Genomic DNA, 22,754 nt, shown 5'->3' with positions numbered 1-22,754 from the left:
AGTAATTAATTTGCATTTTATTGCATGACATCAGTATTTGCTCACCTACCAGAATAAGGCTGTAACATAAAAAAATGTGAAAAAAGTCAAGGAGTCTGAATACTTTCCGAATGCACTGTACATGTAATATCTCTGATACACACGCAAAGTCACACTTTCTCAGTTTAATTTGACCCTCCTACACACTCATTCTTTCCCTTGCAGTTGAGTCGTGCTGCAAATGAAAGATGCCTTCTTTTTCCTTAGCTTGGGGTGCTGAATTCTACTCTAATATGTCAAATATAATACAATTGTCAGTAGTTGTTATGCAAAATAAATAACCTATCAATTATTCTTTATAAATTGTCCGGAAATCATCTGGTTGTTCATTTTACTGTCAGATATACTAGTCACTGGGGTTCTGTAGTATTGCCATGGGAAGGGATGTATTTGAGTGTGGATGTAAAACACTGAAATGGTTTCCTTCCAGAGCTAGCTGTCAGAGCAGAGCATCTGGCCTGGTCATCACTGGCCTGTCAACTCATGCACTGATACTCCCATCCTCTCATACACAGCCCTGGTCTGGTTCTATAATCCTTCAGCTGCTTAGCAACAGCCTCTCAAGGTCTGTGGGTTTCTGTCTGAGTTTCACTAAGATATAGTCCTACAGAAAGCAGTGGGGTGAAGACTAGTTAAGGGTTAGGTATAAGGGTGTTGAAAGAAGAACGCTAGTTTCCTAGCTTCCTGTATTATTTCCTAGATTCCTACATACCGTCATACACGTTTATAGAAAGCAGTGGGGTTTATTTTAATTGAAGGTTGTATAGAACACTATTGATAGGATGAACTAGATTCCTGTATTATTTCCTAGATTCTTAGAATTCTAGATTCAGACTTTTGAAAGCGGTGGGTTTTAGAGTTCTAAATCAAATCAAATCAAATGTATTTATATAGCCCTTCGTACATCAGCTGATATCTCAAAGTGCTGTACAGAAACCCAGCCTAAAACCCCAAACAGCAAGCAATGCAGGTGTAGAAGCACGGGGTTGTGTGTTGGAAAGATAAACTATATCCCTCTATATTTTGACCACCTGACCCCTCTGCAGTCAGTGTGGGAGAGAGAGACTGTGAGTGACTCTGATGTGGGTTCTGATGTGGTACTGAGAGACTGGCTTGAGTCTTTTTTAGTCGTTCGTTCTACTGCATCAAAAACAGAAGAACTGCCTGTCCTGAGAGAAACTTTATTAGATGTGCCTTGGATACTCTTTGTCAGCTCTGTTGATAAAGATACTTATAAACCTTCAGAGCTGCAAGAAAAACAAAAACCTCTGTAATATACAGTCTTATTTTGGGCTACATACTGTACAGTATATGACTTTGACAGATTGGCTCTGGCCAGGCAATAAAACAAGATTGTGGAGTGAAAGCATTTAAACAGAAAAATAAGTATTGACTATATCTCAGCCTGTCAGCTGTGTGGATGGTAATATCCTGAGGTGACGGCTAGTTGCTTTATATGAGCTTTTCTTCCCACTGAGCTGAGGCCAACAACACACAAAGGACTGGTGATATATTGTGTTTTCTATAACAGAAAATGGTAGCTATCTCTTCTAATTCTCCCCATAGAGAGGCAGTCAGTCAGACAGACAGACAGGCCAACAGGCAGTCGTCAGTCAAGTAGTCAGACAGTCAGGCAGTCAGACAGACAGACAGATAGACAGTCATAGTGAGAGGTTCAGCATCTGGGTAAATGCACTATATATACAAAAGTATGTGAACAACCCTTCAAATTAGTGGATTCGGCTATTTCAGCCACACCCATTGCTGACAGGTGTATAAATTCAGGTACACAGCCATGCAATCTTCATAGACCAACATTGGCAGTAGAATGGCTTTATTGAAGAGCTCAGTGACATTCAACGTGGCACAGTCATAGGATGCCACCTTTCCAACAAGTCAGTTCGTCAAATTTATGCCCTGGTAGAGCTACCACGGTCAACTGTAAGTGCTGTTATTGTGAAGTGGAAACGTCTAGGAGCAACAACGTCAGCACAATAACTGTTCGTCGGGAGCTTCATGAAATGGGTTTCTATGGCCGACCAGCCGCACCAAAGCCTAAGATCACCATGCGCAATGCCAAGCGTCGACAGGAGAGGTGTAAAGCACACCTCCATTGGACTCTGGATCAGTGGAAATGCGTTTTCTGGAGTGATGAATCGCGCTTCACCATCTTGCAGTCCGACAGACGAATCTGGGTTTAGCGGATGCCAGGAGAACGCTACCTACCCCAATGCATAGTGCCAACTGTAAAGTTTGGTGGAGGAGGAATAATGGTCTGGGGCTGTTTTTCATGGTTCGGGCTTGGCCCCTTAGTTCCAGTGAAGGGACATCTTAATACTACAGCATACAATGACATTCTAGATGATTCTGTGCTTCCAACATTGTTGCAACAGTTTGGGAAAGGCCCTTTCCTGTTTCAGCATGACAAGGCCCCTGTGCACAAAGTGAGGTCCATACAGAATGGTTTGTCGAGATCGGTGTGGAAGAACTTGAGTGGCCTGCATAGAGCCCTGACCTCAACCCCATCAAACACCTTTGGGATGAATTGGAACGCCAACTGCGAGCCAGGCCTAATCGTCCAACATCAGTGCCCAACCTCACTAATGCTTTTGTTGCTGAATGGGAGCAAGTCCCCGAAGCAATGTTCCAACATCTAGTGGAAAGTTTTCCCTGAAGAGTGGAGGCAGTTATAGCAGCAAAGGGGGGACCAAATACATATTAATGCCCATGATTTTGGAATGAGATGTTCGAGCTGTAGTGTAATATATTACCATCATCCAGTGTGAATAATCACATCTCATTGGATATGTCCAGTACATGGAGCTGTTAGAGAAAAGTGTGCGTATGTGTTTGTGTGTGTGTATGTGTGTGTGTGTCGGTGTCGGTGTGTGTGAAAGCACAGCAGGAGACTTCTGGGTGTGTGGATAGGTGGGTGCGTGCATGGGAGCATGGGTGCAAGTGTATATTTGTGTTTGTATGTGTGTTTGTATGTGTGTGTGTGTTTGTATGTGTGTGTTTGTATATGTGTGTGTGTATGTGTGTGTGTGTGTGTGTGTGTGTGTGTGTGTGTGTGTGTGTGTGTGTGTGTGTGTGTGTGTGTGTGTGTGTGTGTGTGTGTGTATGTGTGTGTGTGTGGATGAAGATAGCAGAGAGTTATGAGTAACAGGTGGTCTCTCTGCCTCAGTAAGTCTCTCCTCATTGAGTCTTTCTGCACACGTCACTGTCACCGCATCATGATTGATGATGGAATATGTGTGTTTCTGGAGTGTAGAACGTTGGCCGTGATGAATTGAGTAAATAAATCACTTCCCTGTGCCTGTGTGTGTGTATTTACATGTGTGTGTGTGTATTTACATGTGTGTGTGTGTATTTACATGTGTGTGTGTGTATTTACATGTGTGTGTGTGTATTTACATGTGTGTGTGTGTCAAATCAAAACCAAATCAACATGTATTGGTTGCGTACACATGTTTGCAGGTGTTACAGCAGATGCAGCTAAATGTTGATGTTACTAGCTCCAACAGGGCAGTTGGGTTGGATGCGCGCTGTGTTAAGAAGCAGTGCGGCTTGGTTGGGTTGTGTATCGGAGAGACCTTCGTCTCTCCCGAGCCCGTATGGGAGTTGTAGCGATGAGACAAGATAGTAGCTACTAACAATTGGATACCACTAAATTGGGGAGAAAAAGAGGGTCAAAAAATTCAAATGTCAATGAAATACAATGCAAATACACAAATAATCTACGTCTAAACTAGGAATCAAGAAATGACAAGTCAAATTAACAATCAAATGAATATAGTATTTATATAGCCCTTCTTACATCAGCTGATATCTCAATGTGCTGTACAGAAACCCAGCCTAAAACCCCAAACAGCAAGCAATGCAGGTGTAGAAGCACGGTGGCTAGGAAAAACTCCCTAGAAAGGCCAAAACCTAGGAAGAAACCTAGAGAGGAACCAGGCTATGAGGGGTGGCCAGTCCTCTTCTGGCTGTGCCGGGTGGAGATTATAACAAAACATGACCAAGATGTTCAAATGTTCATAAATGACCAGCATGGTCAAATAATAATAATCACAGTAGTTGTTGAGGGTGCAACAGGTCAGCACCTCAGGAGTAAATGTAAGTTGGCTTTTCATATCCGATCATTGAGAGTATCTGTCACGCCCTGACCATAGAGACCATAGAGAGCCTTCTTCGTATCCAAGATAATTGTGTAGTTTAGAGTGTGTAGTCTTAGAGTGATAATTGCGTAATTATCGTATTTCGTCGTCCTCCTATCTGCCCAGCAGCTAGCCAGCTAGCAAACGTTCACCGTCTACCGTAGCACTGTAGTAACTATCACACTCAACTGAACGACTTGATTAGTGTAGTGTTAGCTAGCTACATAGTTGTCTTTGCTGTCTTCGTATCCAAGATAATTGTGTAGTTTAGAGTGTGTAGTCTTAGAGCGATTATCTTAATTTACCGAGGTTAGCTAGCCAGCTATTTGTCGTCCTTAACGTAGGAGTCACTCCTAGCTAGCCAACAGCTAGCCAACGTCTACTGAATAGAACTTTCGCATTCCGGTCACATTCCGCTTCGCTCCACAGGTAGTATCACATTTTCATTTCATTTCATTACAGTCCCAACGGTGTGATTTGTTTGATCGTAGCTAGCTACATAGCTAGCTACATAGCCGTCTTTGTTTCAAAGATAATTGTGTAGTCTAGAGCGATTTTCTAGGTTAGCTAGCCAGCTATTGTCGTTCTTTTAACGCAACGTAACGTAATCAACACTGCTAGCTAGCCAGCTAGCCCACGAATAGCAGCATTGTAGAAACTTTACACTCAACGGAACGACTTGATTAGTGTAGTGTCAACAACGCAGCCACTGCCAGCTAGCCTACAAAGTCAACAACGCAGCCACTGCCAGCTAGCCTACCTCAGCAGTACTGTATCATTTTAATCATTTTAGTCAATTAGATTCTTGCTACGTAAGCTTAACTTTCTGAACATTCGAGACGTGTAGTCCACTTGTCATTCCAATCTCCTTTGCATTAGCGTAGCCTCTTCTCTAGCCTGTCAACTATGTGTCTGTCTATCCCTGTTCTCTCCTCTCTGCACAGACCATACAAACGCTCCACACCGCGTGGCCGCGGCCACCCTAATCTGGTGGTCCCAGCGCGCACGACCCACGTGGAGTTCCAGGTCTCCGGTAGCCTCTGGAACTGCCGATCTGCGGCCAACAAGGCAGAGTTCATCTCAGCCTATGCCTCCCTCCAGTCCCTCGACTTCTTGGCACTGACGGAAACATGGATCACCACAGACAACACCGCTACTCCTACTGCTCTCTCTTCGTCCGCCCACGTGTTCTCGAACACACCCCGAGAGCTTCTGGTCAGCGGGGTGGTGGCACCGGGATCCTCATCTCTCCCAAGTGGTCATTCTCTCTTTCTCCCCTTACCCATCTGTCTATCGCCTCCTTTGAATTCCATGCTGTCACAGTTACCAGCCCTTTCAAGCTTAACATCCTTATCATTTATCGCCCTCCAGGTTCCCTCGGAGAGTTCATCAATGAGCTTGATGCCTTGATGAGCTCCTTTCCTGAGGACGGCTCACCTCTCACAGTTCTTGGCGACTTTAACCTCCCCACGTCTACCTTTGACTCATTCCTCTCTGCCTCCTTCTTTCCACTCCTCTCCTCTTTTGACCTCACCCTCTCACCTTCCCCCTACTCACAAGGCAGGCAATACGCTCGACCTCATCTTTACTAGATGCTGTTCTTCCACTAACCTCATTGCAACTCCCTCCAAGTCTCCGACCACTACCTTGTATCCTTTTCCCTCTCGCTCTCATCCAACACTTCCCACACTGCCCCTACTCGGATGGTATCGCGCCGTCCCAACCTTCGCTCTCTCTCCCCCGCTACTCTCTCCTCTTCCATCCTATCATCTCTTCCTCTGCTCAAACCTTCTCCAACCTATCTCCTGATTCTGCCTCCTCAACCCTCCTCTCCTCCCTTTCTGCATCCTTTGACTCTCTATGTCCCCTATCCTCCAGGCCGGCTCGGTCCTCCCCTCCCGCTCCGTGGCTCGACGACTCATTGCGAGCTCACAGAACAGGGCTCCGGGCAGCCGAGCGGAAATGGAGGAAAACTCGCCTCCCTGTGGACCTGGCATCCTTTCACTCCCTCCTCTCTACATTTTCCTCCTCTGTCTCTGCTGCTAAAGCCACTTTCTACCACTCTAAATTCCAAGCATCTGCCTCTAACCCTAGGAAGCTCTTTGCCACCTTCTCCCTCCCTCCTGAATCCTCCTCCCCCTCCCCCTCCTCCCTCTCTGCAGATGACTTCGTCAACCATTTTGAAAAGAAGGTCGACGACATCCGATCCTCGTTTGCTAAGTCAAACGACACCGCTGGTTCTGCTCACACTGCCCTACCCTGTGCTCTGACCTCTTTCTCCCCTCTCTCTCCAGATGACATCTCGCGTCTTGTGACGGCCGGCCGCCCAACAACCTGCCCGCTTGACCCTATCCCCTCCTCTCTTCTCCAGACCATTTCTGGTGACCTTCTCCTTACCTCACCTCACTCATCAACTCATCCCTGACCGCTGGCTACGTCCCTCCCGTCTTCAAGAGAGCGAGAGTTGCACCCCTTCTGAAAAAACCTACACTCGATCCCTCCGATGTCAACAACTACAGACCAGTATCCCTTCTTTCTTTTCTCTCCAAAACTCTTGAACGTGCCGTCCTTGGCCAGCTCTCCCGCTATCTCTCTCAGAATGACCTTCTTGATCCAAATCAGTCAGGTTTCAAGACTAGTCATTCAACTGAGACTGCTCTTCTCTGTATCACGGAGGCACTCCGCACTGCTAAAGCTAACTCTCTCTCCTCTGCTCTCATCCTTCTAGACCTATCGGCTGCCTTCGATACTGTGAACCATCAGATCCTCCTCTCCACCCTCTCCGAGTTGGGCATCTCCGGCGCGGCCCATGCTTGGATTGCGTCCTACCTGACAGGTCGCTCCTACCAGGTGGCGTGGCGAGAATCTGTCTCCTCACCACGCGCTCTCACCACTGGTGTCCCCCAGGGCTCTGTTCTAGGCCCTCTCCTATTCTCGCTATACACCAAGTCACTTGGCTCTGTCATAACCTCACATGGTCTCTCCTATCATTGCTATGCAGACGACACACAATTAATCTTCTCCTTTCCCCCCTCTGATGACCAGGTGGCGAATCGCATCTCTGCATGTCTGGCAGACATATCAGTGTGGATGACGGATCACCACCTCAAGCTGAACCTCGGCAAGACGGAGCTGCTCTTCCTCCCGGGGAAGGACTGCCCGTTCCATGATCTCGCCATCACGGTTGACAACTCCATCGTGTCCTCTACCCAGAGCGCTAAGAACCTTGGCGTGATCCTGGACAACACCCTGTCGTTCTCAACTAACATCAAGGCGGTGGCCCGTTGCTGTAGGTTCATGCTCTACAACATCCGCAGAGTACGACCCTGCCTCACACAGGAAGCAGCGCAGGTCCTAATCCAGGCACTTGTCATCTCCCGTCTGGATTACTGCAACTCGCTGTTGGCTGGGCTCCCTGCCTGTGCCATTAAACCCCTACAACTCATCCAGAACGCCGCAGCCCGTCTGGTGTTCAACCTTCCCAAGTTCTCTCACGTCACCCCGCTCCTCCGCTCTCTCCACTGGCTTCCAGTTGAAGCTCGCATCCGCTACAAGACCATGGTGCTTGCCTACGGAGCTGTGAGGGGAACGGCACCTCAGTACCTCCAGGCTCTGATCAGGCCCTACACCCAAACAAGGGCACTGCGTTCATCCACCTCTGGCCTGCTCGCCTCCCTACCACTGAGGAAGTACAGTTCCCGCTCAGCCCAGTCAAAACTGTTTGCTGCTCTGGCCCCCCAATGGTGGAACAAACTCCCTCACGACGCCAGGACAGCGGAGTCAATCACCACCTTCCGGAGACACCTGAAACCCCACCTCTTTAAGGAATACCTAGGATAGGATAAAGTAATCCTTCTCACCTCCCCCCCTTAAAAGATTTAGATGCACTATTGTAAAGTGGCTGTTCCACTGGATGTCATAAGGTGAAAGCACCAATTTGTAAGTCGCTCTGGATAAGAGCGTCTGCTAAATGACTTAAATGTAATGTAAATGTAAATGTATTATTTTATTGTTGGTTAGGTCGGGGTGTGACTAGGGTGGGTACTCTAGTTGTTTTATTTCTATGTTGGCCTGGTATGGTTCCCAATCAGAGGCAGCTGTCTATCGTTATCTCTGATTGGGGATCATATTTAGGCAGCCTTTTCCCCCTGGGTTTTTCTGGGATCTTGTTTTTGTGTAGTGCCTGTGAGCACTGCATTTCCGTCACGTTTCGTTACTCTGTATTGTTTTTGTGAGTTTCATTTAATAAACATTTGGAACTCTACGCACGCTGCGCCTTGTTCCATTTATTCATTAGACAATCGTGACAGTATCTCTACCGCTCCTGCTGTCTCTAGAGAGTTGAAAACAGCAGGTCTGGGACAGGTAGCACGTCCGGTGAACAGGTCAGGGTTCCATAGCGGCAGGCAGAACAGTTGAAACTGGAGCAGCAGCACAGGTGGACCGGGGACAGCAAGGAGTCATCATGCCAGGTAGTCCTAGGGCTCAGGTCCCCCGAGAGAGAGAAAAAAAGAAAGAGATAAATAGAGAATTAGAGAGAGCATACTTAAATTCACATCTTTGCAATGTTACGCAGATGGAAAAAAGCTGTCCTTGAAACAATCTTGATATGTTCATCAAAAGAGAGATCAGGGTCCAGAGTAACGCTGAGGTCCTTCACAGTTTTATTTGAGACGACTGTCAACCATCAAGATTAATTGTCAGATTCAACAGAAGATCTCTTTGTTTCTTGGGACCTAGAACAAGCATCTCTGTTTTGTTTAAAAGTAGGAAGTTTGCAGCCATCCACTTCCTAATGTCTGAAACACAGGCTTCCAGCGAGGGCAATTTTGGGGCTTCACCATGTTTCATTGAAATGTACAGCAGTGAAAGTTAACATTATGTTTTCGAATGACATCACCAAGAGATAAAATATATAGTGAAAACAAAATTTGTCCTAAAACGGAACCTTGAGGAACACTGAAATTTACAATTGATTTGTCAGAGGACAAACCATTCACAGAGACAAACTGATATCTTTCCGACTGATAAGATCTAGACCAGGCCAGAACTTGTCTGTGTAGACCAATTTGGGTTTCCAATCTCTCCAAAAGAATGTGGTGATCGATGGTATCCCTAACCCTAATCCTAACCCTGATTTATACGCTGAAGCTATGTTGCGCTTGGTGACCTCTGACTGTTTCATCTTAACATCGTTGATGCCGACGTGGATAACAATATCCCTATACTCTCTACACTCTGCAGTTTTAGCTACAATCCAGAGTACAGTCCAGAATATAAATATGTGGTGTGTATAAACAGGATATCATTTGGAAAAGAAAATGGTATGTATAGTAGTAGGTCTATTAGGATCGACTGTGTGGAGAATAATCAACAGTATATACTGTAAACACTATAAGTGGCTGTGTGTGTGTGTGTGTGTGTGTGTGTGTGTGTGTGTGTGTGTGTGTGTGTGTGTGTGTGTGTGTGTGTGTGTGTGTGTGTGTGTGTGTGTGTGTGTGTGTGTGTGTGTGTGTGTGTGTGTGTGTGTGTGTGTGTGTGTGTGTGTGTGTGTGTGTGTGTGTGTGTGTGTGTGTGGTCCAGTTTAGCCCAGTTTTCTACTCTGTATTATAGTTATCCCCCCATTGTGGAACACTCATACCGAACCCCAGGACCAGAGGCTAATGACCAGCTATAATACTGTGTTAAACAGCCTGGCTCAATAGAAAATACTGTCACACACACCCACATCTACCCACACACACACACTATGAAATACTGTCATTCCTCTTCTGTCTATCCGTCTGATAATGGGCTGAATGGATGCCAGGGGGGTGTGCTGCTCATAGGAGCGTCAGGATAAAGATCCCTGCAGGATCCTCTTAGACTCAGTTAGACCCAGACACCAGTAATGAAACAGGAATATGCTCTGACATGATCCATCGAGCACTGTCACAAGGAGAGGGACATTATGCTATTACCTCATACATGTTGGTCTATTGTTCCAGACATGATATGTTTACACACGTATGTAGGCAGGCACTTATATGCAGATACACACACACACACACACACACACACACACACACACACACACACACACACACACACACACACACACACACACACACACTCTCTCTCACCCCCCCCCCCTCTCTCTCTCTCTCTCTAGGAGGTGGTGGTGGTAGGAGAGGAGAACTTCACCACTCCCTGTTACATCCAGATGGATGAGGAGGCATGTCACATCCTGACAGAGACCCTAGGGACATACTGCCTAGTGGGCCAGTCCTGCAGCGCGGCCACCACCAAGAGACTGAAACTGGCCATCTTCGGCCCCGTCACCTGCCCCGCCCTTGAGTACCACATTAGAGTTTACTGCCTGGATGACACACAGGACTCATTCAAAGTAAATGTGTGTGTGTGTGTGTGTGTGTGTGTGTGTGTGTGTGTGTGTGTGTGTGTGTGTGTGTGTGTGTGTGTGTGTGTGTGTGTGTGTGTGTGTGTGTGTGTGTGTGTGTGTGTGTGTGTGTGTGTGTGTGTGTGTGTGTGTGTGTGTGTGTGTGTGGCCAGCAGATGCAGTGTGGGAGGCAGGTAGGCAGGTAAGCAGTGGGGGCTGTGTTTGTGTGTAGTAACAAGGGAAGATGAGCACATGCATTTGAAAATAATCTCCAAGGCCAAGCTGCTCCTAGAGAAATGGTACCGTGCCCTTGCAAATATGAGCCATATTTGATATATCTCCTCCTCCCCCATTGTCCTCCCCCCATCACCTCCTTCCACCTTCAGTGAAGAAAGACAAGGTCTCATTACTACTTTTTAAGGAGGAGAATAGGACCCGGTTATTATGTTTGGGAATGAGTAGTGAGATTAAGAATGATCATGTTGAATGTAGATGTGAATGTCACATGTTGTGTATGTTTATAGATGGGTTATCACATGGTTGGTAAGTACATAATGCCTGCTGAAATTATGTTCAAAGCCTGATTTGAAAAGCAAACACATTTTATAGGAAGTTACAACACAGAATTCCGATAAATGAGTATATGGTGATTGTGTGATTCATTCCACAGTCAAATCTAAACTTGTCTTTCACTGTGTGTCTGTCTCTGTGTGTCTGTCTCTGTGTGTCTGTCTCTGTGTGCCTGTCTCTGTGTGTCTGTCTCTGTGTGTCTGTCTCTGTGTGTCTGTATCTGTGTGTATGTCTCTGTGTGCCTGTCTCTGTGTGTCTGTCTCTGTGTGTCTGTCTCTGTGTGCCTGTCTCTGTGTGTCTGTCTCTGTGTGCCTGTCTCTGTGTGTCTGTATCTGTGTGTCTGTCTCTGTGTGCCTGTCTCTGTGTGTCTGTCACTGTGTGTCTGTCTCTGTGTGTCTGTCACTGTGTGTCTGTCTCTGTGTGTCTGTCACTGTGTGTCTGTCTCTGTGTGTCTGTCTCTGTGTGTCTGTCTCTGTGTGCCTGTCTCTGTGTGTCTGTCTCATGGTGTCTGTCTCTGTGTGCCTGTAGGAGGTTTTGCAGATGGAGAAACAGATGGGAGGGAAACTCCTGGACGAACCAAAGACACTCAACTTCAAGGACAGCACCCACAACCTGCGACTGTCCATCCACGATGTCCCACACACACTGTGGAAAAGCAAGCTACTAGCCAAGTACCAGGTACACACACACGCGGAATGTAAAGACACACACAAACACCCTTGATGCTAGTATAACCCCCACCCCCTTCTCTCCCCAGGAGTTGTCATTCCAGCAGGTGTGGTCTGGGTCCCAGAGGAACCTCCACTGTACTTTCACCCTGGAGAGGTTCTGTTCCAGCACCGTCAACCTGGCCTGTAAGCTGTGTGTTCGACAGGTGGAGGGGGAGGGACAGATCTTCCAGCTCGACACCACCCTCTCAGAGGTATGGAAATAGTACTGTATCCAGATACAGTACATACATATAGTGAACTAATGAAGTATATCAGACCTGGGTTAGAAGGTGGGATTCAAATGTATTTAATTGCCATTTTTTTGTCAGCGATCTACACAAAATACTCTAACATTTGTAAAGAAAAAAATATTTAAAAAAGACAAATGAAACACAAATATATCTTGATTAGATATGTATTCAACCCCCTGAGTCAAAACATGTTAGACTCACGTTTAGCAGCGATTACAGCTGTGAGTCTGTCTGGGTAAGTCTCTAAGAGCTTTGTACACCTGGATTGTACAATATTTGAACATTATTCTTTAAAACATTCTTCAAACTCTGTCAAGTTGGTTGTTGATCATTGCTAGACAGACATTTTAAAGTCTTGCCATAGAATTTCAAGCCGATTTAAGTCAAAACTATAACTAGGCCACTCAAGAACATTCAATGTCATCTTGGTAAGCAACTCCAGTGTAAAGTTGGCTTTGTGTTTATGCTGAAAGGTGAAATTGTCTCCCAGTGTCTGTTGGATAGCAGACTGAACTAGGTTTTCTTCTAGGATTTTGCCTTTGCTTAGCTGTATACCTTTTCTTTTTATCTAAAAAAACCTCCCTAGTCCTTGCCGTTGACAAGCATACCCATAACATGATGCAGCCACCACCATGCTTCAAAATATGAAGAGTGGTATTCAGTGATGTTGTTGGATTTGCCCCAAACATTACACTTTGTATTCAGGACATTAAGTCATGCCACGTTCTTTGCAGAATTACTTAAGTGCAAATATGATACATATTTTGGAATATTTTTATTTTGTACAGGCTTCCTTCGTCATTTAGGTTAGTATTGTGGAGTAACTACAATGTTGTTGATCCATCCTCAGTTATCTCCTATCGCAGCCATTAAACTCTGTAACTGTTTTAAAGTCACCATTGGCCTCATGGTGAAATCCCTGAGCAATTTTCTTCCTCTCTGGCAACTGAGTTAGGAAGGACGCCAGTATCTTTGTAGTGACTGGGTGTATTGATACACCTTCCAAAGTGTAATGAATAACTATACAATGCTTAATAACTTTACAATGCTTACCCATCTACAGTACCAATAGCTGTCCTTCTTTGTGAGGCATTGGGACACCTTCTTAGTCTTTGTGGTTGAATCTGTGTTTGAAATTTACTGCTCGACTGAGGGACCTTACAGATAATTGTATGCCTGGGGTACAGAGATGAGGTAGTCATTCAGAAATCATGTTAAACACTATTATTGCTCACAGAGTGAGTCCATGCAACTCATTGTGTGACTTGTTAAGCAATTTTGTTTTTATCCTGAACTTATTTAGGCTTGCCATAACCAAGGGGTTGAATACTTATTGACGCAAGACATTTCAGCTTTTCATTTTTTATTAATTTGTAACATTCTAAAAGCATAATTCCACTTTGACATTATGGGGTATTGTGTGTAGGCCGGTGACACAACATCTACATTTAATTCATTTCAATTCAGGATGTAACACAACGAAATATGGAAAAAGTCAAGGGATGTGAATACTTCCCGAAGGCACGGTATTTGCTGAATCATGCATGCATGCTCAGACAAATCAGACTAACTTTAGTCTAACTGGCTTACTGCTAACTTGAGTTGAGGCTGCTGTTATATCGTATATTCCTGTCCTTTTCCATGTCTTTGTCCCTCCTGGTTGTCAGGGGTTGAGTGAGAGTTTAGTCTTCTGTCAGTGAACTATTTTACTCAGACAGTGAGCCTTGAGCCTGCTGCACTCGCTGCCCTTTCTGTGAGAGCTTGTCTTTTATGACTTGTTTTATTTTTCGTAGCTCCACACAGAGCACAGCTCTAAGGGAGTAATCACTCCAATCGCACTCTGACAACCCCCTCACAAGGAGAATGGGTGAGGCGTAGCTCCTGTTCTCTCTGAGCGTGTCCAGACCTTACTACTATCTGACTGGAATAATGTTATGAATACATGCGCTAATTCGAATGAGAACTTGTAACACTAGCTCCAACAATCTTCTCCCAAATAATAATTTCAATCAATTCAAATAGTTGTATCCTGTACTGACATCAATCTCTCTCCTCCATCTCCAGGACACCCAGAGTATCGACACGTCTCTGCTGGACCCAGCCAGTAACATCACAACCCTGGTGGGGCCCAATGCCTTCCGCATTCCCCTCTCCATCAGACAGAAGCTCTGTGGCAGCCTGGACGCCCCACAGAACCGAGGAAACGACTGGAGGATGTTGGCACACAAACTGAACCTGGACAGGTGAGGATGGGATGGGACCGTGTGTGTGTGTGTGTGTGTGTGTGTGTGTGTGTGTGTGTGTGTGTGTGTGTGTGTGTGTGTGTGTGTGTGTGTGTGTGTGTGTGTGTGTGTGTGTGTGTGTGTGTGTGTGTGTGTGTGTGTGTGTGTGTGTGTGTGTGTGTGTGTGTGTGTGTGTGTGTGTAAACAGCAGGGGCTCCCTTATCACAGACAGCAGTAGGAGTTAAACCAGCAGCAGGAGGGATGACTTTACCCTCCATCGTTCCCCCTCCTTCCCTCACCTCTTATCCCCTTTCTCACCCACACCCTACTCCACCTCTCCCTACCTTTCAGAGAGCTCAGAGCTGGATGAAAGTAGTTCTGACCATTTAAAGTTTGACTGTCCGCTTTTAAACTAGTTTTTGTTCATTTAAATGATGACACTGGATATTCATAAAGCACAGGCAGAGTATGCAAACTCCATATAACCTCTCTCTCCGTCTCTCTACCTCTCTGCCTCTCTCTCTGTCTGTCTTTCTCTCTCTCTCGCTCTCTCTCTCTCTCTGTCTCTCTCTCGCTGTCTCTCTTTCTCTCTGTCTCGCTCTCTCTGTCTCTCTCTCGCTGTCTCTCTTTCTCTCTGTCTCTCTCTCTCTCTCTCTCTCTCTCTCTCTCTCTCTCTCTATATATATATATATATATATATATATATATATATATATATATCAGGTATTTGAATTACTTTGCCACTAAATCCAGTCCTACGGGGGTGATTCTGGACCTTTGGGAGGCCCAACACTTCCCTGACGGGAACCTCGGCCGCCTGGCTGCCGTGCTGGAGGAGATGGGTCGCCATGAGAACCTCGTGCTCATGGTAACAGACCACTGACACCCGTCCTTCAAAGAACAGTAAGTTCCAGGGAGGAGTAAGAGATGAGTCACAGAGAAAAGAAGAGAGAGAGGAACACAGGACAGACAGAAATACAGGACAGGCAGAGCAAGACCTCTCTTCCATCAGAGAACACACATCCATAGAGACACACACACAAACATACACAAAAATATAAACGCAACATGCAACAATTTCATAGGTTTTGTGAGTTACAGTTCATATAAGGAAATCAGTCAATTGAAATAAACTCATTAGGCCCTAATCTATGGATTTCACATGACTGGGAATACAGATATGCATCTGTTGGTCACAGACACCTTAAAAAAAGGTAGGGCGTAGATCAGAAAACCAGTCAGTATCTGGTGTGACCACCATTTGCCTCATGCCGCGCTACACATCTCCTTCACATAGAGTTGATCAGACTGTTGATTGTGGCCTGTGGAATGTTGTCCCACTCCTCTTCAATGCCTGTGCAAAGTGGCTGGATATTGGCGGGAACTGGAACACACTGTCGTACATGTCGATCCAGAGCATCCCGAACATGCTCAATGGGTGACATGTCTGGTGAGTATGCAGGCCATGGAAGAACTGGAACATTTTCAGCTTCCAGGAATTGTGTACAGATTCTCGTGACATGGGGCTGTGCATTATCATGCTGAAACATGAGGTGATGGTGGTGGATGAATGGCACCACAATGGGCCGCAGATCTCGTCACAGTATCTCTGTGCATTCAAATTGCCATCGATAAAATGCAATTGTGTTCGTGTACGTAGCTTATTCCTGGCCATACCATAACCCCACCTCTGTTCGCAATGTTGACTTCAGCAAAGTGCTCACCCACACGCTCTCTGCCATCTGCCCGGTACAATTTAAACTGGGATTCAACCCTGAAGAGCACAGTGTGCCAGTGGCCATCGAAGATGCGCATTTTCCCAATGAAGCCTGTTACGACCCCAAACTGCAGTCAGGTCAAAGCCCTGATGAGGATGACGAGCACACAGATGAGCTTCGCTGAGACGGTTTCTGACCGTTTGTGCAACAATTATTCGGTTGTGCAATCTCACAGTTTCATCAGCTGTCCAGGTGGCGTGTCTCAGACCCTCCCACAGGTGAAGAAGCTGGCAGTGGAGGTCCTGGACTGGCGTGGTTACATGTGGTATACATGTACATTTTAGAGAGTGACTTTTGATTGTCCCCAGCACAAGGTGCCACTGTGTAATGATCATGCTGTTTAATCAGCTTCCTGATATGCTACACATGTCAGGTGAATGGACTATCTTTCCAAAGGCGAAATGCTCACTAACAGGAATGTAAACACATTTGTGCAGAAAATTTAGAGCGAAATAAGCTTTTTGTGCATATGGAACATTTCTGGGATGTTTTATTTCAGCTCATGAGAAATGAGACCAACACTTTACATGTTGCGTTTATATCTTGTTCAATATACTTAGCATAGCCGCGCTCCACTTTCAATATATTGAACTAGGATGTTAGTGAGCCCTGTCTGTACTCTCTCTGGTACAGTTTTCTTTACCTTGATACAGTTTCCTAGGAAACGCTTGATAGTTCTGTCCATATATTGGATGACCTCATGGACGTCTCTCTGTGGTGACAGACTGGCTCAGAGCAGAGGAACATGGGAAGGGGTGTGGCCAGAGGGAGTGGGGAAGGCCCCTCCCACTTCAACTGCCCTATGGATCCTCATGGTAACTCCTGGAACCAACAATACTGTTTAAGGACTCGTCAACATTTCTAATGAAAGAACTTGTTTGGGTGACTATATACGTCTGTATTTAACACATCTATTTATACACAAATATGTCTCCTGTATTTTATGCAGTCTAATATTGATTACTTTAGGCTGCGTTTACACATAGCCATCTTTTGACCAATCAGATCTTTTCACAGCAGATCTTTTTCAGAGCTGATCTGATTGGTCAAAAGACAAATGAGTAAAACAATATCAGAATTGAGCTGCCCGTGTAAACATAGCCTTGGAGTTCTCTTGTGTTCCCTTTCTTTTCATTGTGTCAACGTGCCCCCTGGTGGATTCTCTTGTTAATGACGCCTACTGTACAGTCACTGAAACAAAGCCAGTAGAACAACCTGTACATAAGCAGAACATTGAAAACTCTAACCTTTTACAGTGTTAGTAAGACCGTCATCATTAATATTAACTGTTGTCATTCCTGTTGTGTATTATTATTGTTTTACAATTATTTTTTGTTACTTTCTATTCTTCAATTATTTACAATTTGCCTATTTAATTTGAAAAGTATATATTTTGGTTTAGATTGCGCTATCAAGTGTTGGTTTATTAGCCCATAAAACCAATGATTCTGATAGATGGAACTGTTTGAGAGGTCAGTGAGAGGTCATTCAATCAAAGGTCAAAGTTCAGTAGTTATCGCTCACTGCATGCCAGTCAGCATAGTAGGGTCATCACTGTCTGGACAAGTTACAAAATCAGAAGTTCTAAAATGTAGCTTCTTAAAATCCGATTTTGAACCTAGCCCTAACCTTAACCTCACTGGTAACCTTATACCCTAACCTTAAATCAAGACAAAAAAGTTTATTTTCATAAATGTTTCCAATATAGACCATTTTGACTGACTTTGCAGGTTGGTCATCTAGTGGGAACCGTATAATGGAGAATCTCAATCTGCTCTCATCATGTATGGTCCTCTGATGATGACCTCATTCATATGAGACAGAACCAGGGTAGTGGAAGAGATGCGAGTCTGTCTCCCAAGGTGGAAGATGGGTCATTTGTTGATAGACAAATATATTTTTTCTTAGGACTGATGCAGCCTGATACGATTGTCTTTTTACCAAATAATTGACATAATATTATGTACAATTCCACACTAGCGTTCTCTTTCATCAGGTCAAAATACGTGTCATTTGATTGTTTCGCGCCAAGTTACTGAATGACAGTTGCTGTTGACGATGAGCGGGGGGAATAGAAATAGGTGAAATAATGGGAAATGTTATGCATTATCTATTTATTTATATTTGAAATGGGAAATTCAGTATAAGGATTGTATGAAAGCGTATGTGTATGTGTCAAATAAACAAAACATTCCTTTACAGCGGCAGTACTGACGACAGTCATTTGATTCCTTTTGGTTCAAATCATTTTGTCTTGACAGTTGGGAATTTTTCTAAAGCCGTCTATGCAAACTTTGCATTCTTTATAAACAAAATGTAGGTACTGAAAAGTGCTAGCTGTTGCATTCCATCGTTCTCCTGAGGCTTCATGGGTAATATTGTATAGTGAGAACGTAGCTAATTCTTGTTCTGACTCTCATGTTACTTGCAAATGCTTGCATTTCCTCTGTCAAGTTCCTGTACAAAGTGTAAGAAATAATTTTTAAAACTAATAATAAATTATATTTATATGCAACACTGAATGCAGAGTCCGACTCTCCTTTTCCACATCTTGGTTCAGCCCTAACACTAACTACCAGTGTTTCCAACACTCGGTCCTCAACCCCAAGAGGTGCGTGTTTCGTTTTTTCCCCTAACTACACAGCTGATTTTAATAATCAAACCTTGATGATTAGTTGATATTTGAATCAGCTGTGTAGTGCACCCTCTGGGGTCCGAGTTTGGGAAACCCTGCTCTACCATACCCCTAACCCCAGCTCCCTTTGACCCAAGGTGTGGGATTTCCTTGATTTTCCTATTCCTGTAGGATATTTCTGCTGTTTTCTTTTGTGTGTGTGGTGTGTGAGTGAGTGAGTGAGTGAGTGAGTGAGTGAGTGAGTGAGTGAGTGAGTGATTGAGTGAGTGAGTGAGTGAGTGAGAGAGAGAGAGAGGAGAGAGAAATCATCTAATTCCTCTAAAAAGGAGACGATATAGACGTTGACATAATTTTATTAGGGAATGTTCTCCTGGTCCACACACTCTCTTATACACATATGTACAGATTAAATAAGGCACACGCCATAGTGGTTGAGTGGACGGTCAGGGAGTTATTCTGTACACAAGCCAAAGGCAAACAACCAAAACTGACATTTAACATGATTAAGTCCATCAGTATCAATACATTTCAATATTATTATTAACAATTCAATACCGTGAGGGGAGATTTTTTTCCTTCATATTACAGTAACAAGACAACCGTGGGGGAGACCATCTTATTGGCATGACTCAGCTAGCCTGAGTAACATCACTCCCAAGCGTATTAACCATCAGCTAGCCTGAGTAACATCACTCCCAAGCGTATTAACCATCAGCTAGCCTGAGTAACATCACTCCCAAGCGTATTAACCATCAGCTAGCCTGAGTAACATCACTCCCAAGCGTATTAACCATCAGCTAGCCTGAGTAACATCACTCCCAAGCGTATTAACCATCAGCTAGCCTGAGTAACATCACTCCCAAGCGTATTAACCATGATGTATCATTTTCTCCCATAGTTAGTTGTTGAAACAGTACATAGACATTTCAGGGGACTAAGAATGGCTCCCTTGGATAGTCATATGGCCCACATGTAGGTCAATATTGAAGCCGTGTGTTTTCCTGTGTGAATAGAAGAAACAAATGCCTAGGTTTCTAAAGCAGTAATGCTGCAAAATATATATACTTCACTTCCAACAGTATGTAGAGATTTCTCTACAGTTGTAAAAAAGAAGAGACATTAGTCTCTAATGTAGCACAATGGGCAACAACGGCAACACTTTATTTGAACTAGCCTCATAACTCTACATAAATGTTGTAAACATGTCACAGTTTCATGAACATTCTGACATTGGTTTGAAGGGGATTGATGGTGGCTAGTTCAAATAAAGTGTTACCACAAAAACAAACACTGTTATATGGCTTTAGATGGACAGAGCAGGACCCCACCCTCCTAACCCTCTACTGTGAGGGAGAGAGTGACTCCTCCTCTCCTGCATAGGGCACTGTCTGTCCTTGTGTTCCCCCTTCATTTAGAGAGCCAATCAGCTTTCACAGAAAGCAACACCAGACCAGACCCTGCCCACTGGGACACTCTCTATCCCAGAGGTGGCAGTGGCATGGGCAAAAAGAGAGCAGACCTTGACCATCTCTCTCCCACTCGCCTTGCCCTCCTCCCGTGGTCCTGGCAGAGTGGCACTAGGCCATGGACATGTCTCTAGGTGTTGAGTGTCTCTATGTGGCAGTAGCAGCGTGTCACAGTTTGATATCCTGAGTCTCAGACATCTTGGCCAGGGTCTTCTTCACTCTCAGAGCTGTGAGGCGAGAGGCTGGGTTGTGGGCCCAGCACTCCGTCATCAGCTTCCCCATCTGTCTGAGACACTAAACACACAAACACACTGAGGTCAGAAATCATCATATACTGTATACTCATCACACACAGTAACCTATGTAAGAATATACTGATCTCAAGCATACAACACAATCACAAAGAGGCGGTCTCCTCACCTCATCACTGTTCCAGCGGTTGGCGAATGAGGGCCTCTGTCTCTTGATGCACACAACCTCCCTCATGTCCTCGTAGGAGGGGTCAGAGGACACCAGGTCATGGTAGGGCAGCTGGTACTCCTCTACGATGCCTATAGGACACAAGTCACATGGAGAGAGATGTTGGATCTCTACATACTGCATCATCACAGCTGAGATGGAGGTAAGATAATTCACAGACTGGAAGAAGGTAAAATAACTGAACAGTATTAAAAAACAACACTGAATAAGAACCTATACAAATCGGTCCAGCATTTTGGCAAATGTCTGAATGCCCATAAGGTCAAAGTTCACATCAGCTCACTTTACATATGAAAATGATATTAAACATTGTAAAGCAGAACATTGTGGGCCATGCCGGACCTCCAGAGACGCAGCGCCGGGCGATCTCCCAGAGGATGAGGCCGAAGCTGTACATGTCGGCCATGATGTAGGACTGGAAGTGGTTCCGGTTCAGACTCTCGTCCAGGACCTCTGGGGGCATGTAGCGCTTAGTGCCCACCCTGGTGTTGGGAGGGATGTCCACCTCGTTGGTGTCACTGAGAGAGGGAGGAGTAGGGGGAGAAAGATTGCATTTTTAAAGCAACACTGTCTTTGTATAAATGTGTATTGCCAGACTGATTCCATAGTTTGGACTGATGCTGATGTTTTTTACCGGGGGAAAGTATACAAAGATAACGGAGTAGAACTATTCTGCTCTATAAGGATGTTTTGTTATCTCTACACTCATGATCTGATGCATGGCACATGTCCCTTCCTGTCCTACCTGATGAATTTGACGGCCAGGCCCAGGTCAGCGATGCAGCAGGCCCCATTCTTCTTCACCAGGATGTTCTTGCTCTTCAGGTCTCTGTGGGCGATGGCTGGCTTGCCCTGGGTGCCAAAGATCTCTGTGTGGAGGTGACAGAGGCCTGACACTGAGGAGTAGGCCAGCCGCAGCATGGCCTTGATGTCCAGGGTGGTGGACTTGAGGTAGTCGTACAGAGATCCACTCTCATGGTAGTCTGTGATCAGGTAGAGCTGGGTCCACGAGCCTGTTCCCTTTATGTCTGCTGCTATGAAGCCTGGGTAGGGAGGAGACGGGGAGATCTTTGAGGAGATAGAAAGACACACACCTACAGAGACACATACATGCAACGACACACACACACACACACAATACACTCACACACACACACATACACTCAATCTCTCCCTCTCTCCTTACCCAGTATGTTCTCATGTCTCATGAGGACAGTTTGGTAGATCTCTGTCTCTCTGAACCAGCTGGCCTCCTCGGTGGTGAAGAACACTTTGACGGCTACTCTCTCTCCTCTCCAGCGACCCATCCACACCTCCCCGTAGCGGCCCTTACCTATCTGCTTCACCATCTGAATCTGCTTGGCTATGGTGCGCTGCACCTGAGCACAGAAAAACACACACCGTCATCAATATCATCGTCATCAACACTAATCACCAACATCTTCACATGCTGTATCATTGTACGTCATTATCACAATTTCTACATCTAATTCAACATAACTAGCACATTGAGAGAGGAAGGTCTTTCTACAACACTGTATTGCTGGACTAATTCTCCATTGCAAGTAAGCATTTTGTTGGACATTTTTGTACACCATGTGTATCCTGTACATACATACGACTAATAAAACGTGGAACCTGGTTGCTAATGTGTGTGTGATGAGGTTCAGGTCTCACCAGCAGGGGGAGTCCTGATCCCGATCCAGAGCTCTGGGACTGTTCTATCAGGTCCTTCAGAGATTCTCCAGGAGGGATATAAGTCTCATCCTGCTCCAGACCAATACTGTAGCGAGGTCGCGACTCCTGGCGCTTATACCTGGAAGACACAGTGGTAAAGTCATCAGTAATACAAAGCTACAATTCTGCTAAAAGCATTACATTGGTCTATGTTACCAATCTCCTCAGAGTCAAAATCCATGTGTTTTCTCTCACCTGAAGTAACAGAAGACGATAATGAGTACCAAGACGATGCAGCACACTGTGACAGAGATGAAGAGAGCAATGGGGTGGATACTGCTGTCCACGTAATCTACAGCAGAGAGAGAGAGAGAAAGAGCAGTTAGTCTGCTC

General features: G+C 45.2%; 2 protein-coding genes across 4 annotated transcripts in view; one reads left to right on the top strand and one right to left on the bottom strand.

Annotated features, from left to right (window-relative positions):
• LOC115119317 (netrin receptor UNC5C-like) overlaps positions 1 to 18,625 on the top strand; it is a 327,268-nt gene extending 308,643 nt beyond the window's left edge. The window contains exons 13-18 of one of the 2 annotated variants that reach the window (XM_065007478.1): positions 10,348 to 10,581; positions 11,671 to 11,820; positions 11,900 to 12,064; positions 14,168 to 14,346; positions 15,049 to 15,228; positions 16,757 to 18,625. In XM_065007478.1, coding sequence (XP_064863550.1) covers positions 10,348 to 10,581; positions 11,671 to 11,820; positions 11,900 to 12,064; positions 14,168 to 14,346; positions 15,049 to 15,208 — 888 coding nt within the window. In that variant the 3' untranslated portion in view covers positions 15,209 to 15,228; positions 16,757 to 18,625. Of the gene's footprint in view, positions 1 to 10,347; positions 10,582 to 11,670; positions 11,821 to 11,899; positions 12,065 to 14,167; positions 14,347 to 15,048 lie in introns of both variants that reach the window. The other variant, XM_065007477.1, reaches the window with a different exon arrangement.
• A 450-nt stretch (positions 18,626 to 19,075) lies between these two features.
• Positions 19,076 to 22,754, bottom strand: part of LOC115119318 (bone morphogenetic protein receptor type-1B-like) — a 177,020-nt gene continuing 173,341 nt past the window's right edge. For both annotated transcript variants that reach the window (XM_065007475.1, XM_065007476.1), the window contains 7 exons: positions 22,617 to 22,713; positions 22,362 to 22,500; positions 21,871 to 22,063; positions 21,430 to 21,727; positions 21,027 to 21,202; positions 20,625 to 20,755; positions 19,076 to 20,498 (listed from right to left, as the gene is read on the bottom strand). In XM_065007475.1, coding sequence (XP_064863547.1) covers positions 20,373 to 20,498; positions 20,625 to 20,755; positions 21,027 to 21,202; positions 21,430 to 21,727; positions 21,871 to 22,063; positions 22,362 to 22,500; positions 22,617 to 22,713 — 1,160 coding nt within the window. In that variant the 3' untranslated portion in view covers positions 19,076 to 20,372. The remainder of the gene's footprint in view (positions 20,499 to 20,624; positions 20,756 to 21,026; positions 21,203 to 21,429; positions 21,728 to 21,870; positions 22,064 to 22,361; positions 22,501 to 22,616; positions 22,714 to 22,754) is intronic.

The sequence above is a fragment of the Oncorhynchus nerka genome, linkage group LG22 (assembly GCF_034236695.1).
Source record: "Oncorhynchus nerka isolate Pitt River linkage group LG22, Oner_Uvic_2.0, whole genome shotgun sequence".
Classification (NCBI taxonomy): Eukaryota; Metazoa; Chordata; class Actinopteri; order Salmoniformes; family Salmonidae; genus Oncorhynchus; species Oncorhynchus nerka.
The sequence above is the reverse complement of the archived record's forward strand: the minus strand, read 5'-3'. Positions and strand labels throughout refer to the sequence as shown.